At 44.5% G+C, this 16,067-nt stretch overlaps 1 protein-coding gene across 1 annotated transcript; it reads right to left on the reverse strand.

The window, feature by feature from the left end:
- Window positions 1-526: 526 nt before the first annotated feature.
- Window positions 527-15,679, reverse strand: eef1a1b (eukaryotic translation elongation factor 1 alpha 1b). The gene is made up of 9 exons (XM_063200211.1): window positions 15,588-15,679; window positions 14,575-14,774; window positions 13,192-13,371; window positions 10,447-10,641; window positions 9,633-9,734; window positions 7,397-7,547; window positions 4,348-4,604; window positions 3,123-3,357; window positions 527-1,463 (listed from the first exon to the last, which is right to left on the reverse strand). Exons 2-9 carry the CDS (start codon window positions 14,716-14,718, stop codon window positions 1,339-1,341), a joined length of 1,389 nt encoding a protein of 462 aa, XP_063056281.1. The 5' UTR covers window positions 14,719-14,774; window positions 15,588-15,679; the 3' UTR covers window positions 527-1,338.
- Window positions 15,680-16,067: the final 388 nt, after the last annotated feature.

Consider the following 16,067-nt stretch of genomic DNA (forward strand, 5'->3'; position numbering starts at 1 on the left):
GGAGTGTGGAAAATGACTCATATCTTGCCCAGAGCATTGTCAACATGACGATGTTAAGGATGTAAAACAAAAATCTGTCCTGGATTAAGCCACAGCAAACAAGCCTTTAACACATTTGATATGTCCTCTCGTTGTCACCAAGATTTGTCTTTTGTTTTGTTTTGTTTTACCAAGGCGCACAAGCCCAGGTTCCTTTAGGCTGTTGCGTTACTGAGATGCAGAACTCTTCTTGTGAAACTTCAAAAATTAACCAATTAAAAAAACTTTGAAAATGAATCAGTCTGTGCCATCTTTGCCCTTTTCTAATGGTGTTCCTCATCAATGGAGTCCATCCTGGGCCAAACCCCATCTCTACGGCTCACAGGCGACAGCTGACAGCTTTGGGCTGGGACAAAATCATCAGATAGCACCCCTCCACCTCCTCAAATATCACATACAATGTAATTATCATTTAGTGTCTCCATCATCACTATCTTGCCATAACAAAAGGTCAAAAGCCTTAGGAGGAAAATATGACAAAATGAAGGAATGTTCCGAGATCTTTAATAGAATGGGCAGGTGGTCATGACACTACTACAGAACACTGCAAAGCACGGAGAACCATAACCACTTAAAGTACACAAGTGCTAGTGCAAAAAAGACTTGAAATTTAAAGTGCTAATTCCTTTGGAGTTAAATGCTTTCTTTTCTTAAAGTGCACAAAGAACATGCATTCAGCTAGAGACAGTAATGCAATACAGTCAGTGCAAGAAATGTCAAGGTGCTATGTAGAGCTACATTTCGACACAACAATTGAACAATCCTTAACAGAAAAATAAAAGACAGAACTGAGGACAATTATCAAATCCAGTGTAAACTATGACTAGTTACCTATTCAGCCAATGCCATTGGACAAATTAGTGGACCACTGTAATGGAATATTCTAGAAAAACAACAATTCCACAGACTTCTAATATCGGACCAAATGAGGCTAACTTACAGTAACTGCCGAACTGAATAACAAATACGGGAATGGGAAACATTGCTACAGAAACAACAGAGAACATCTACTCAAACATGTATACAACTGTTGCCTTTTGTCATTGCCGGAGCAGCTAATGTTTTTTGGTTATGTTGAAGGTATGAGTAATATTTTGGTTACGTTGACGTTGAACTTAAGGTTAGCGAGCAAGGTGGAGTTTTCCTCCTCCTGCTCTTGCGATGCATTGTAAGGACCTGCCAGGCTTTTTGGATGGGTGGTGGGAGGAGGGGTGTGGTTGTTGTTGTTGTTGTTGTCGTTGTGGTCGTGTTGTGGTTGCCGCGGATGACTCGCAGGGCGGGGGCGGCGTCGCACAACGTTCATTTGCCCTTCTGAGCCTTCTGGGCGGACTTGGTGACCTTGCCAGAGGTCGCGGCCTTCTTCTCCACACCCTTGATGACGCCGACCGCCACCGTCTGACGCATGTCGCGCACTGCAAAGCGTCCTGGGAAATAAATGGGGTGTGAGAGGATAGTGAAGAGCTCTGTTCTAAGAAGATCCAAGTACGTTCGTTTTAAGAAATATTAAAGGAACAGTCCACCCTTTTTTGATATTCACATACTTGCAATATTTCCTAGTATTACCCATGAATGTGCGTATCATTTTCTTTTCAGTGTTTTCAGTACATAGATTTATTGGTAGCAGAATTTTTAGCATAGCTTAGCATAATCACTGGAAGTAAATGGGAGCATTAGCATCAAGCCACAAGTGATCACAGGATGGGATTAAATAGCTGTTTTGCACTCTGGTGAATTTTACCTTCATTTATAAGTAGCTTAAAGTACATTTGATGATGTTTTGTTTGCTCTCATAGATTTGCATTGCTACACGAGCCTCTTACTGCAGCAGGGGTCGCCAGCGACCCTATTCACTTGCTGAAAATGCTTACCTACATCATAACAACATTGCTATGACATTACAGAGAGCCAAAGTGCTGCGCTAAGGGGTTTATTTGGCTATACTGTCAAACTAGACAATGCAAACACATAGACGAAAAATTCTGTGTATTCTCATATTTTACTGGGACTTAACTTCATATGAGCAATTTCTTGAAATGAGGTGGACTGTTCCTTTAAAGGGGTATGCCACTATTTTGGGGCTTAATACAGTTAAAATCGTTGGCCAGGGTTTATTAAGGTGGTAAAGTGTCTTATTTTTCAGGTAAGCCGTTGTCTTGTTTTAAGACAAGTTAAAAGAGGGAGTATGTCGCTAAGCTAGTGAAAGTCAATGGATCCGTGTAGCATGCAAAATAGTGGCATACCCCTTTAAGGGGGAACAAATGCCTATTTCAGGGCCCACCGTAGAGCACTGCAGTGATACGGCGTACCATACTAACAGAGATTCTTTACGTATAGAGATATGCTAACATAATAGGTTTCTATGGGCACCTAACATGACCAGGTTCCAGTCTGCCTAAAGGGGCGTGTCATAATGCTCCTAGCATTGAAAAGAACAGTCCTCAGGTCTGCCTAGTTCTGCCTAAAGGGGGATTTCCCCCCAATAATAGAACCCGGAAACAATGGGCCAATGGAACCTCTCTCTCTCTACTCTCTCTGGTAGAAGTGAACACTACATGCCGTATTCAGAATTTTGACATGGCGGAACCCTGGGCACCATAGGGCGCTATAATGATATTTCTCCTAGATCTTACCGCCACCTATAGGGTAATATGTGTATTGCCTTTCACTGATTGATGGCAGCAATACACCTGACTTAAGAAATTTGTACCAATACAAAGGAGTGGTCCAACGCGATATATATCTAGTGTTCATATCTATGATACATACTGTAGGCCCATTGCCCAGGGGGACCCCGATTTGAATCTCAACTCTAGTAGTTAGCATCCTTAACACTAGGACACTAGGTAGGGCACTCGTCTACTATGTGGCTGACCCGGGTTCGATTGCCGACCCGGGTCCTTTGCCGGCCCTTCCCCGTCTCTCTCTCCCCACTCGTCTCCTGTCACCACCTTCACTGTACTATCATAAATAGTCAAAAAGACAAAAAAAAAAAAAATTGATAGATACATAGGCCCATTGCCCAGGGGGACCCAGGTTTGAATCCAAACTCTAGTAGTTAGCACCCTTTACACTACGACACTTACCCAGAGGGGGGTACTCGGAGAAGCTCTCCACACACATGGGCTTGCCGGGGATCATGTCCACGATGGCGGCATCCCCAGACTTGAGGTTCTTGGGGTTGTCCTCCAGCTTCTTGCCCGAGCGCCGGTCAATCTTCTCCTTCAGCTCGGCGAACTTGCAGGCGATGTGGGCCGTGTGGCAGTCCAGCACCGGGGCGTAGCCGGCACTGATCTGGCCTGGGTGGTTCAGGATGATCACCTGGGTATGGCAAAAAATAACATCAACTTGGGAGCATCTTCGTACGGGTGAAGCATAAATGCAATTTTGTTGTGTGCAGTGTGCAGTGAACACTTGTGTGCTGTGTAGTGCTGTCACAATGACAATGGGAGTTGGATATTCCAAGTTGGGCTTTCACTTCACTTTTCTCTTTCATCTTGATTGAACTTTTTCCAACCGTATTTGAAGAAACAGACACTTTACTGTATAGACTGTGTTTTTGTACAGGTTTATAGTTTCCTGTCGTGCGGCCATTGATCACGCATTGGAACATTTATAAATCCCCACACATTAAGAAATGAGAAAGTGTGCACAAAGCTCCTTTTTAAATTGCATTGTATTGCAATAATTATGTATAACAATTTTGTGATTTGGAATACAATGACATGTCTACAACTGTAGCAACAATATATCTTCCTGGCCTACTGTGAGCTTGTCTCATACACTGAAATTTAGGATGAGATCTCAGAAAGTTTCCTGAATTTTTCTAAACCCTTACCTGTGCAGTGAAAGTGTAAGCTACATCTAATGTAACAATAAAAAGCATCAGCTAAGTGTAATGTAATTTCCCTTACTTACCTATGCAGTAAAGGTATGAGTTCCATGTCTAATGTAATATAACAGTAAGAGTCAGCTTGGTGTAATGTAATGTCCATTAATTATCTGTGCAGTAAACGTGTCAGCTACATCTAATGTAATATAACAGTGAAAGCGTTAGCTAAGTGTAATGTCAAGTAAAGTAATGTAATTACTTGTGCAGAAATAGTGTGAGCTCCATGTCTAATGTAATTTAACAGCATTAATGTAATTTAACAGTAAGATTCAGCTAAGTGTAATGTAATGTGCAGTGTGAGCTCCATGTCTAATGTAATTTAACAGCACTAATGTAATTTAACAGTAAGAGTCAGCTAAGTGTAACATAACAGTAAACGCGTTAGCTAAGTGTAGCATAATGTAAAGTAATTCAATTACCTGTGCCGTAAAGCCAGAGGCTTCCTGCGGGGGGTCGTTCTTACAGTCGCCGGCCACGTTGCCGCGGCGTATGTCTTTCACGGAGACGTTCTTGACGTTGAAGCCCACGTTGTCTCCGGGCAGGGCCTCGGTCAGCGCCTCGTGGTGCATCTCCACCGACTTGACCTCCGTGGTCACGTTCACCGGGGCGAAGGTCACCACCATGCCGGGCTTCAGGATGCCCGTCTCCACGCGGCCCACGGGAACAGTGCCAATGCCTGGGGGGAAGGGGAAGTGAAGGGTCAGGAGGTCAACACCATACCAGACTAAAGGATGTCTGTCTCCACTTACACAGAGTGCGTTGCAATATGCGACCTTGCCTCCTCCACTTGCTTCTCGTCATGATGACATCACTGACAACAGCATTATATTTCAATATCTTGCAAAAGCTCAATTGTAGAGTCTTTTTCTCATTTGCAATTGGGATGGTGAATGAAAAACAGTCCCTCAAAAGTTATTGTGGCTAGGCTGACAGCTGGGAAACTTTATCGTTTTCTCCACGGAGGAGGGGCCAGGAGGCGGGACGAGGAGACAAGCGCAAGTGGAGGAGGCAAGGTCGCATATTGCAATGCACTCACAGTGCAATACTCAGTGGTGAAAGTAGACGAATGCGCACAGGTGTGCAGCACCAGTATAAAATGTACAGGGCGTGACCATCATAGGTGTATCATGGGGCAGGTTATGTGTGGGTGTCAGCTGTAGGCAACTGGGTCAGACTGGGAATAAGCAAACTTCCACACAGCACTGTGCACTATGATGCAAGGCTATTTTTATGGGGACATATATCTCAGACAAACCTCACAAAATGGTGCTTTTGCTGTACTAAAATACTGTATATAAGCTGAATATCACTGAAGCAACCGCAGGCATGACTGCTCAGTGAGCATATATCTTGAAAAGCATATCCATATTACCTCCAAGATCCTTGGCATCCACAAGAGCAAAGCTGTACATGCAGCTTGCAATCTCCCTCTGGTTGTTTCAAAACACCCACACACCCATTTCATGTTTCATAGCCTTTAAAAAAAACATGGCGTTGTTCATTTATTCACTCATTTATTCCTCATTGAGTTCAGCATCCTGTATTTTGACAGATGCTCAGACACTCAACATGACAACACATTTTTTCTCCTCCGCACGTTTTCAGAGGAAAAAGAAAACAACTCTAGACTATACGGTATTTTACTGTGAAAGTAAAATAGGCCACATAACAGGCCGTCTCTGCTGTGTGCGGAGCTAAGAATAAACTACCACAGGCAGGCAGTCGACTGCAGAAGAAGATGCCTCGGCGAGCTGTCACCGTTCTATTCCTCCCAGGCCTGTCAACATGGGGCGACAAAGGGCTATGTTGTCCCAGGCCCAGGGATATAGGGGGCCCAGAATTGTGTCCCCATTACATTGTATGTATTGGGTAGGGGGCCCATTCAAATTCCTTTGTCCTGGCCTCAGGAAAAACTGTCACCGTTCTATTCCTCCTCCTCTTCAAACTCCCACCTCGACTCATATCATGCGGAGCCCTAATGCTCCAATTGTTCCGAATTCCAATTGTTTCGAACTCAAATCATGCTCCCGTTCCATTAGCATTTAAGGAGATTCAGACAGCTTTCAAATGCTGGAAGCCATCATAATCATCACCACCACCACCCACACCTATTCAGACACCTACAGTTTGTCCTCAAAAATCCCTCCTGAGGATCTTTCAATTATTCAGCCATTCACATCAGGAAATTTGGCAAAGGAGGCTGGCTGATAAAACCCACTCACATATATTCTGACACCTTTATCTTCTGCCCACCATTCTCTATGAAACAATATGTTCCTTTTCGCATACGGACCCTCAGCCCAATCGACTTCAGTTAGCCCGTTAAGACAGCGTTAATACATTTGCTATTACCAGAATGGCAATGACCAAGTCGTAGTGCATTACTAAAGGCCCTGTGTTGTGTCATAGTAGTGTAGTACTATGGCAGTTAACTTTTCAAAGACTATAACGGCATTCCACTAGTGGGGAACGCTCTAACAGTCATGGGGCTACCCAGTTAATCACTGAATTGATACCAACTGGGGTAACTATAATTTGTGATGTGGTTATATGGGAGTTCTGCCAAGTTCAGCCAAGTATCTGCTCCACTCGTAGGTCGTGGCCCAAAAAAAGGTTTGTGAACCCCTAGATTAAATAATGCTACACTGTACAGGAAAAGTTGTCCTGGATTTCCAGAATTACTAGATGAAAGGAACTTCAACTAGCTGGTAACTCGTCCCACCCCTCCCCCATATCCCCAAAAACATAAACCCATGCAAATAAGGACCACCGTGTTTCAGACATCTGTAGTTAACTATTCAGCACCAAAACCAAGCAGCCCCACATCCTAACCCTATAGCAATAGAAATAGCAACACAAGCGCCATTCAATGGGCCTGAGAGGAAAGGAAAGCTATTGCCGAACTCCACCACAGCTCATTATCCGTGAAAGCTCAACAACAACCTCTCGCTAAAATCGCCTCTTGTCGCCCAAATCAGTTTTGTCTCTGCTGTCACCAGCTCTTCCATACGAAGTCATTTACTTCAGTTTTCCGTTTATTGCCCTTTTCGCTCAAGTCACTTTTGGCGTGTTCGTGTCATCAGTGCTGCGTTTCTCAACCGGGGGGCATTAGAGAGCCCTTGGGTGGGCGTTGAGAAGGATAGAGTTGAGAGAGGGGGTCACTCAGTTTCAATTGAGGTGCATAAGTCTATTTGATTTTTAGTCTATTTGATTTCAAGGGGGCATTGGGAGGCTGATGATGAGGTCAAGGGGGCATTTGTTATAACAAGTGCGACAGGCGGACAAAGACGCATCCGATGGCGGCAAAGATTGTGTTTTGTTTTGGTCGATTTAAAGAATGTGTTTCAAGAATGTGTTTCAGACCGATAGCGCGTCGGAAGGGCATACCCTTGTATAGAGATGCTAGGACGCATCTAAAAAGGTTGAGAACCACTGCATTAGCGTGATGCACCAGAGCACCCATCTTACCGCCAATCTTGTAGACATCCTGCAGGGGCAGGCGTAGGGGCTTGTCCGTGGGCCGTGAGGGGGGCTGGATGGCATCCAGGGCTTCCAGCAGGGTCGTCCCAGAGGCACTGCCCTCCTTACGCGTGATCTTCCAGCCCTTGAACCAGGTCATCTGCGGAGATCAGGGAGAGAAGAGAAGAGAAGAGAAGAGAAGAGAAGAGAAGAGAAGAGAAGAGAAGAGAAGAGTAGAGAAGAGAAGAGAAGAGAAGAGAAGAGAAGAGAAGAGAAGAGAAGAGAAGAGAAGAGAAGAGGACAAATAATCAGAAGAGAAAGTAAGAGAAGATCATAAAGGTGTGGGGTGTGGTGAGGTGAGAGTAGAAATCCTCATTCATCCATCATGTCAGGCAGAGAAGATGTTATGGAAGCTCTAGTTATTCCACTATACATCTGGAGCACTGAAGGTGGATGTGCAGACTAGTGTTGTAGTTTGAGACCGGTCTTGGTCTTGAGACAAATCTCAACCCATTAGCATACAGCGTTAAAAACAGTTACCAGAATGGCAAAGACCAAGTCATAGTGCATTATTAAAGGCCCTGTGTTATGTCATAGTAGTACGGTACTATGGTAGTTACCTATTCAATTACTATTACAGTGTTCCACTGGTGGAACGGAGTGCATTATGGGCTAATATAACGAGGTTTTTACGATATTTTTACGAGGTCTTGACCTTGTCTCGGTCTCACGTAACTTTACTTCATCTTGATCTTGTCTTGGTCTCATGCATAGCGATCTTGAGGGGATTCATGCCCCAAACCTAGCCACTCATGCTCACCACGAGACCTTACCATATTGCAATGGTAGGAAAGATACTGCCTTGTACTGTGTCTAGTTTTAATTAATTCGTGTTGATTTTAGGCCATACCACTGAGGCTCACTATAGCACTTTTGTTCTTCAGTTCACACACACTAATGTGTGATCTTGTCATCTCCACCACTGGTGATAGCTCGTTATTGGTCTTGACTTGGTTTTGTTTTTGAAAGGTCTGTCTTGTTGTTGGCATAAATCTCTATACCCTCCGGTGTTGGCAATGCCTTGGTCTCAGACTAAGCGGTCTTGACAACATCACTACTGTTGACCAAACCCTTTCTCAGGAAGAGAAGAGAGGAGAAGAGAATGTGTGATAGAAGAACAGAAGAGACAGGAACGTGACTATGTCGACGAGACAGGTTGACATTGGGCTGGGACACGGCTGCTGCATCCTGCTGTTAGCGCTAAATCTTGGCTAATCCCTAGCCCACGGGTGGCTAATTCACTCACTCCATGGATGTGCTTAAGTGGATTGTCAGGTCAGACGTCGCGTGCTGGCCCACTAGCTAGCATCTATGGGCAGCCGTTGCCCTGGTGAGGGAATCGGGATTAGAAGGTTGTAGGGTTTAAATTCGGTGTCAGTAGGAATAACGTAGGTACTGCACACCTTCAACCATGGACTGAGTGCCCTTTAGCAAGGTACCAAACCACCACCATGTATTGTTCCAAGGACTGTAACCAATATCCTGCACCTCAAATAATGTCATTGTAAATCGCTTTGAATAAAACCTTCTTTTAAGTGTAATGTAATGTAGTCTAGTGCTTGCTTAAGTAGAAATGCCATGACTGCAAGTTTAACTCCAGCCATAAAAAGATAACAATGACACATTTGCTATGACACGCTATGTTTCGCTATATGTTTGCATTGCTCTTGACCTTTATTTTAAATGTTTTTTTTATATATATATATTTTTAGGGGCTTTTTGTGCCTTTATTGACAGGATAGTATGAGATGCTGACAGGAAATGAGTGGGTGAGAGAGATGGGGGAGGATTGGGAAATGACCCCATCCGGACTCGAACAGGGGTCCCCATGGGGCGGGCATGCAAACCCAAATGTGGGGGGCTTAGCGCGCTGCGCCACAGCGCCCCCTCTAAAATGTATTTTTTACGGACTTTTTCACCTTTTTATTTCAGACAGGACAATGAAGAGCGTCAGGAAGCGAATGTGGAGAGAGACGGGGCGTGGATGGCAAATGACCCAGGCCGGATTCAAACCCAAATGTGGGGGGCTTAGCGCGCTGAGCCACAGCGCCCCCGCATTGCTCTTGACCTGACTAGTAACAACCCTGAAGGTGTTGCGTCACTAGGAGGGTGTAGCCTGGCTAGTAGTCGATGCCCAGCCGATTGATACACGGCTGGGCCAGGAAATGCATATTTCGATACTCACGTTGGGGCTGGGCTCCAGCATGTTGTCCCCATTCCAGCCGGAGATGGGTACGAAGGCCACAGTGTCGGGGTTGTAGCCGATCTTCTTGATGTAGGTGCTGACCTAGGATAGGATAAGAGCAAGATTTAATACTCCTTTATTGGATTTCACCACCAGTTCATAACAGTAGTACAATATTTCACCTAAAACATCTCCCCTCGGCACGAGAAGGGAGGAGCCCTCTCCTTCACACCCTCAAGACAAGAAAAACAAGAGGACACACACCCCCACCCGACACACACACACACACACACACACACACACACAGGGTCCAAAACATTGTCACCAACTGAATGTCAAACTTCTGCTATCACCTAGCATGCTGCAGGACAGGAGATAGGATAAGCCTTTATTGTCTCTTCAAGAGAGAAATTTGTCTTGTGCACCCACTGAGAGCATGAATATCCCGTAAATTTCACACATAAACACAGTAGACAACACAAATAATAACAAACATGCCACAAAGGCCAAAGCAAAAACATGTAAGCATCTATGGCCTACCCCTCATCCAATCACACATATGTAACAACCTTCTTAATAAATATTACACATAAAATAATAACTGAGGTGGCATAAAGCCTTAACCCCTCATAGACCAGCAACCATATTTCTTTCCCTGAAAACAAGGAAAAGGTGAACTCAAAATCTATGCAACAGGGTTAACACAGAAGACTGAAACTGCTTTTGACCAGTGTCCAATGTGCAGTTTTACTATAGATAAGACATTGACGATAATCTCTTTCTCTCACACACATCCATCCACACACACACACACCTCCTTGACGATCTCCTCGTATCGCTTCTGGCTGTAGTTGGGCTCGGTGGAGTCCATCTTGTTGATGCCCACGATCAGCTGCTTGACGCCCAGCGTGTAGGCCAGCAGGGCGTGCTCGCGCGTCTGCCCATTCTTGGAGATGCCCGCCTCGAACTCGCCCACGCCCGCCGCCACAATCAGCACCGCACAGTCCGCCTGGGTTGGAAATGGATGATTACATTACATTACATTACATTAACCCATTATGTCCTGGAAACACATATACGGTGCATTCAGGATTTTGAGATTTTAGCTGTTTTATTCAAAATGTGGCTAAGTTAGAGCTGAATGAACACATTCTAAGGCAAAAAGATGGTCCTAGCCTTTAAATGTAACTCATTTCATGTTTGTATGTGCTTCGGACGCTGAGATATTTAGGATTTAATAGGCAGAGGGCACCCTTTCCCAAAAAGGGCAGGACAAAATGGGTTAAACTTAGATGACGCTTTTATCCAAAGCGACTTACAGTTATTTACAGGGTATTGGTTACAGTCCCTGGAGCACTGTGGGGTTAGGTTAGGTGCCATGGCTGGAGGTGTAGGGAGAGGTAGAGGTGGGACTTGAACCTGTAGCCCTCTGATCTTAAGAACAGCTCCTTAACCATGAGGCCACGGCTGCCCCTGATGTTCCATGTTATTACATGGTCTATGTCAGTGGTTCTTAACCTGGGGTGCGGGCACCCCTGGGGGTGCACCAGAGATTTCAGGGGGTGCAGAGAATTTTTATTGTGTTGAAGTTGTGACCAAAATCCTTCTTGGGAACATTAAAATTAGGCCAAATCAAAAACTTAAAACGTGTTTTGGTCCCCATTTTAACTCATTAAGGCAGAAGTTTGGGTTGGGGGTGCACAGCTTGTCTTGCGCACCGGTAAGGGGGTGCTTTAAGAAAAGAAAGGTTAAGAACCACTGGTCTATGTTATTACATTATCTCTGTTATTGCGGGGTCTACGTTATGGCTTGGTCATGCTATGCTGTGTAGAATGCCTGATTATTATTATTGCATGGTCTACTCTACAATATTACTTGGTATACTGTATGTCATTACATAGCCAGTGGTATTATACAGTCCTGGTTAATGCATGGCAGAGTTGTGTAAAGTAAAAGTAAAAGTACACAATTCCGTAATTTTATACTGTTGGCCAATTAGGGCCCCCCTGGCAGGTGGGGGGCCCTAGGCCGCAGCCATATCTAACCTGTGCATTAATCCAGCACTGCATGCAGTTCCCTGCTTTGCAAACTCTGCACCTTCCCACTTTGTTAACCAAAACAAAAGGGCATTACTAGCCAAATGGATGGTGCTTACATAGCCAGCCAGGAACATGGGACAGCTCCACCCTGCACAATGCAACTAGAAAGGGTTTTAAGGGGGGAACGGAGGGTCACAAGACCTCCTTATTTGTGTGGATAAACTTCGCTGGAATATTCTAATATGTTGAGATGTGACCAAATCCCAAACTTGACTGATTGTGTACAAGGAAATAAATAACCCACTACGCACCAACAAGCTAACCCACAAGCAAAAGGAAGTTTTTCCTCACCCCTGATGCCACCAGGGGCCACATCTGAGCGCCCAATCTCTGTGTGACTATCTATGACTTATGCTAGGCCCAGCCACTATGGACCTTACGCATCTAAGAATCCTGGTCCTAACCTACGTTGACCTTATGACTACAATCTCTATCTATCTCTTCTTCCTCTGCCTTCCTGCTATTTCTGCCTCTCCTCTATACCTCTCCTTTTAAATCCATCTCTAACAATGATGTTTTTTTTCCATTTGTTAAGCACTTTGAGTTACATGCCTTGTATGATACAGTGCTATACAAATACAATTATTATTATTATTATTATTATTACGCCGTGTAATAGCACATGAGAGTATTGAGTGTGGCTGCTTTGATGTTTTTTCATTACCTGCCCTCCACTCTGATGGCACACGTGTCACATCATGTGTCACATATGTCAGACACAACACAGGAGGAATAGAATGTGAAACCATCATGATGTAAAAAGCTGCCCACAGCATGTATGTAATGGGCCATATTGTAGCCAAGGTGCCATGTCTGGCTGTGCAGGGGGGTGCAATTCTCAAAACCATAATTGCTAACTACGTTTGCTACTTTGTTATTTGCAATGCAATTTCCCATTGGCAACTACCTAAGTTGCTAACTGGCTAAGAACTACGCTTTCAAGAAATGCACCCCAGTTCAGCTATGCAATTCTGTTAACACTATATGGTAAATGGACTTTATGTAGCGCCTTTCCACTCTACCGTGCACTCAAATCACTTTACATTGCATGCCTCACATTCACCCATTCACTCACAAATACACCGGTGCCAGTGGCTGCTACACAGTGTACCACCCTACCACCAGGAGCAATTTTGGGGTTAAGTATCTTGTTCAAGGACACATTGATGGGGTCAGGTAGAGCACTTGAAGGAGAGGATTGTGCACATCCCAGGTAAAGGTGCAGGACGAAGGGCAACTGTAGTTTTCAGAGTGAGAAGTCCGCACATTCCAAGTCCGAATATTCCAAATATTCCTTTTTGTTCTATTTTATTTGTTCAGGGCAGGATAACGTTCGACCTCAACAGTCTTCTTCAGGTTCTCTGAAAACTACAGTCAGGCAGAGCAGGGCTCGAACCTGCAATCTTCTGGTTGTGCCACCATCCCACCATTCCCACCACATTAAAACCCCTACTACACACCTGGGAAGTGCCAGTGATCATGTTCTTGATGAAGTCCCTGTGTCCCGGCGCGTCGATGATGGTGACGTAGTACTTGCTGGTCTCGAACTTCCACAGGGAGATGTCGATGGTGATGCCACGCTCCCTCTCGGCCTTCAGCTTGTCCAGCACCCAGGCGTACTTGAAGGAGCCCTTGCCCATCTGGAGGGACAGCCCCAAACACAAATGATATGATATATAAAATCCACCTCCATATTGTTTAACACATACCACTAAAAATCTCCATGTCCATCCATGACATTATGAGTCTTAGTATAGTAGACTCTGCACCCAGGGATACTTGAACGAGCCTTTGCCCATCTCGAGGGACAACCCCAACACAAAATAGATGATATGAAATCGGAATGATGTGAAAATGACGTGAAATCACAAATGATATGAAATCCACGGTCATATTGTTTAAATACACGCCACTAAAAATCTCCATGTCCATGCAATTATTAGTCTACGTGTAGTAGCAGTATCACCAGCATTCAGGCGCACTTGATCAAGACTTTGCCCATCTTGAGGGACAACCCCAAGGCATATTCATTTATAGCGCATTCCATACTGTAAATGTGCTTCAAAACAATAGCATGTATTATATGACGTGAAATCACAAATTATATGATATTAAATCACAACTCATGATATGAAATCCACCTTCATACTATATAACACAGGCCAATAAAAATATCCATGTCCATGTAATTATGTGTCTACTCATAGTGAATAGGACCTTTCAAATAGGTTTATGTAGATTATTGTACTTCGATGTGATTTTAAATCCTTATTCCACCATTGCTCAATGCCAATACCTTATTCTGGCGTGAAAGCTATGCATTTGTACAAAAAATGAAATTGAATACTTGTATTATTATTATGTTATTATTATACATTGGACTTGTACACTAAAAAATACAAGAATGCTTTGCCACTTAATCAAATTTTGAGCGTTAACAAACACCAAACCAAAGAGGCATCCTTTGAGACAGGCCCGTAGCCAGGGGGGGTTCGAGGGGTTCGTTCGAACCCCCCCTCCCGTCCCCCACCCCCACTCGTACCCCCCAACACTGGGCCAACAATGAAAATAACTGTCAGATAGCAGTAATTTCAAGCAATTCATGTCCATTTATGTTAAGAATGGGGAGCAAAAGACAATAATTAAGGACAGCAACAGACTCACAGCAAGCTCATAATGAATATAAAATATGTCTAAATTAAAATATTTGAAGTGTGTTCGTGTAGTTGGGGACATTGGAATAGTGAGCCAAATGAAGTCCACTTTCGGGGGAAAAAGATCCCCCCCTACCACAAGGCTGGCTACGGGCCTGTGAGATAATCCCTATCCTACTGTAGGCCTACCTCGGCAGCCTCCTTCTCAAACTTCTCGATGGTCCTCTTGTCAATGCCGCCACATTTGTAGATGAGGTGTCCGGTGGTGGTGGATTTCCCAGAGTCCACATGGCCAATGACCACGATGTTGATGTGCAGCTTTTCCTTTCCCATGTTTATTTGGGATGGGGGTCACTCACACACTGCTGCTGATACTGCTGCTATCGGATCTAAGACAGACAAGGGAGGAAAATGTGCATTATTGATGTCGCCTATTCGTAATGAATGAGCCAATTGTTCAAGGGGTTACAACCGGTTAGTGCATGCAAGTTTAATGTCGACTGTAGGCTGTATGACTTTTAAGTGGATGCACTGCAAGGGAATTTACAGCATGCCCTTGACTTTGAAGGATTTGGCATTGTTGAATCAAAATGAAAATAGCCTAGGTTGGTTGCTGTTTAGACCGCAGTAGGCCTTTTTTTATTTTACTGCGAATTTCATATCGCGCTTGTCATAACGGGTAGCCTAAATTAAGTTTTCTGACTTTTAAGGACATGTTTGTCTTCCGTCGTCCAAATTGATTAACAACGATGGACAAGGTAGATTGTAATAGCATCAACGTGTAACAGGTTCTTTCAGGTATGTCAGGTACCATTTAGCCCAGCAAACGAGTCCCTTGCTCTGGAAATGGACGCCAGGACTTCCTCAGATTACGGATCACATACCGAAAGACAATAAGACTATCCACACTACCGTGTGATGAACCGATGCTGCCATGAAGTGTTGCAATTTGACGACACAAAATCAGCTTGGGGACTTTAAAAACGTCGCCCCCGCAGACAGCAAATCCTCTCCGAAACTGCGTCATGTCTGTCATCCTAAACTGCTTAAATGTTGCGCAGTAATGTAACAAAACTACATGTCCCCCATTCTGATAGCATCAGGGCTTCTTCATTTGACATTCAAAAACCTAACCAACCGGTTTTTTTTTAGTAAAGAGGTTCGAAGCCTAGTGGAGGTCACACTTCTTTTCGCTTTCTCACCTTGGAGAGAGTCGCAGCGCGCGAGTCGCCGGTTGACGGTGGAGGTGTGTGTGTTTTCCCGGGGACTGTGCTCCGTTGTCTCAGCTACTGTAGCGAAGGTGCACTTGTCGTCACCACTGAGGGCTCGCGCTGTATCAGGCGCTCATCGTCTCATTTGAAAGAGAGAACGGCTGCTATTCATGTAACATCCAGCAGATGGTAGGCTGTGACCTAGTCTACAAGCGCAGCCTGGCGACCTCCAATGACATTACATGTTCTGCATTCCCAGATTCATTGGCTGCTTATATTAGAGATATTACAAAAAAAATGTTGCAATGTTTATCACGAGCACGTGCGCACCCACACACAAATACACGCTCACGTGCGCACAGGCGCACACTCCAGACACGCATGGATATGCATGCACACGCGCGCATGCCATGAACATTTTCACACAGACACACATTTAACCCTTAAAAATGTGTTCGGGTCTTTTTGACC

This window comes from Engraulis encrasicolus, chromosome 1 (assembly GCF_034702125.1).
Source record: "Engraulis encrasicolus isolate BLACKSEA-1 chromosome 1, IST_EnEncr_1.0, whole genome shotgun sequence".
In the NCBI taxonomy this organism is placed as follows: Eukaryota; Metazoa; Chordata; class Actinopteri; order Clupeiformes; family Engraulidae; genus Engraulis; species Engraulis encrasicolus.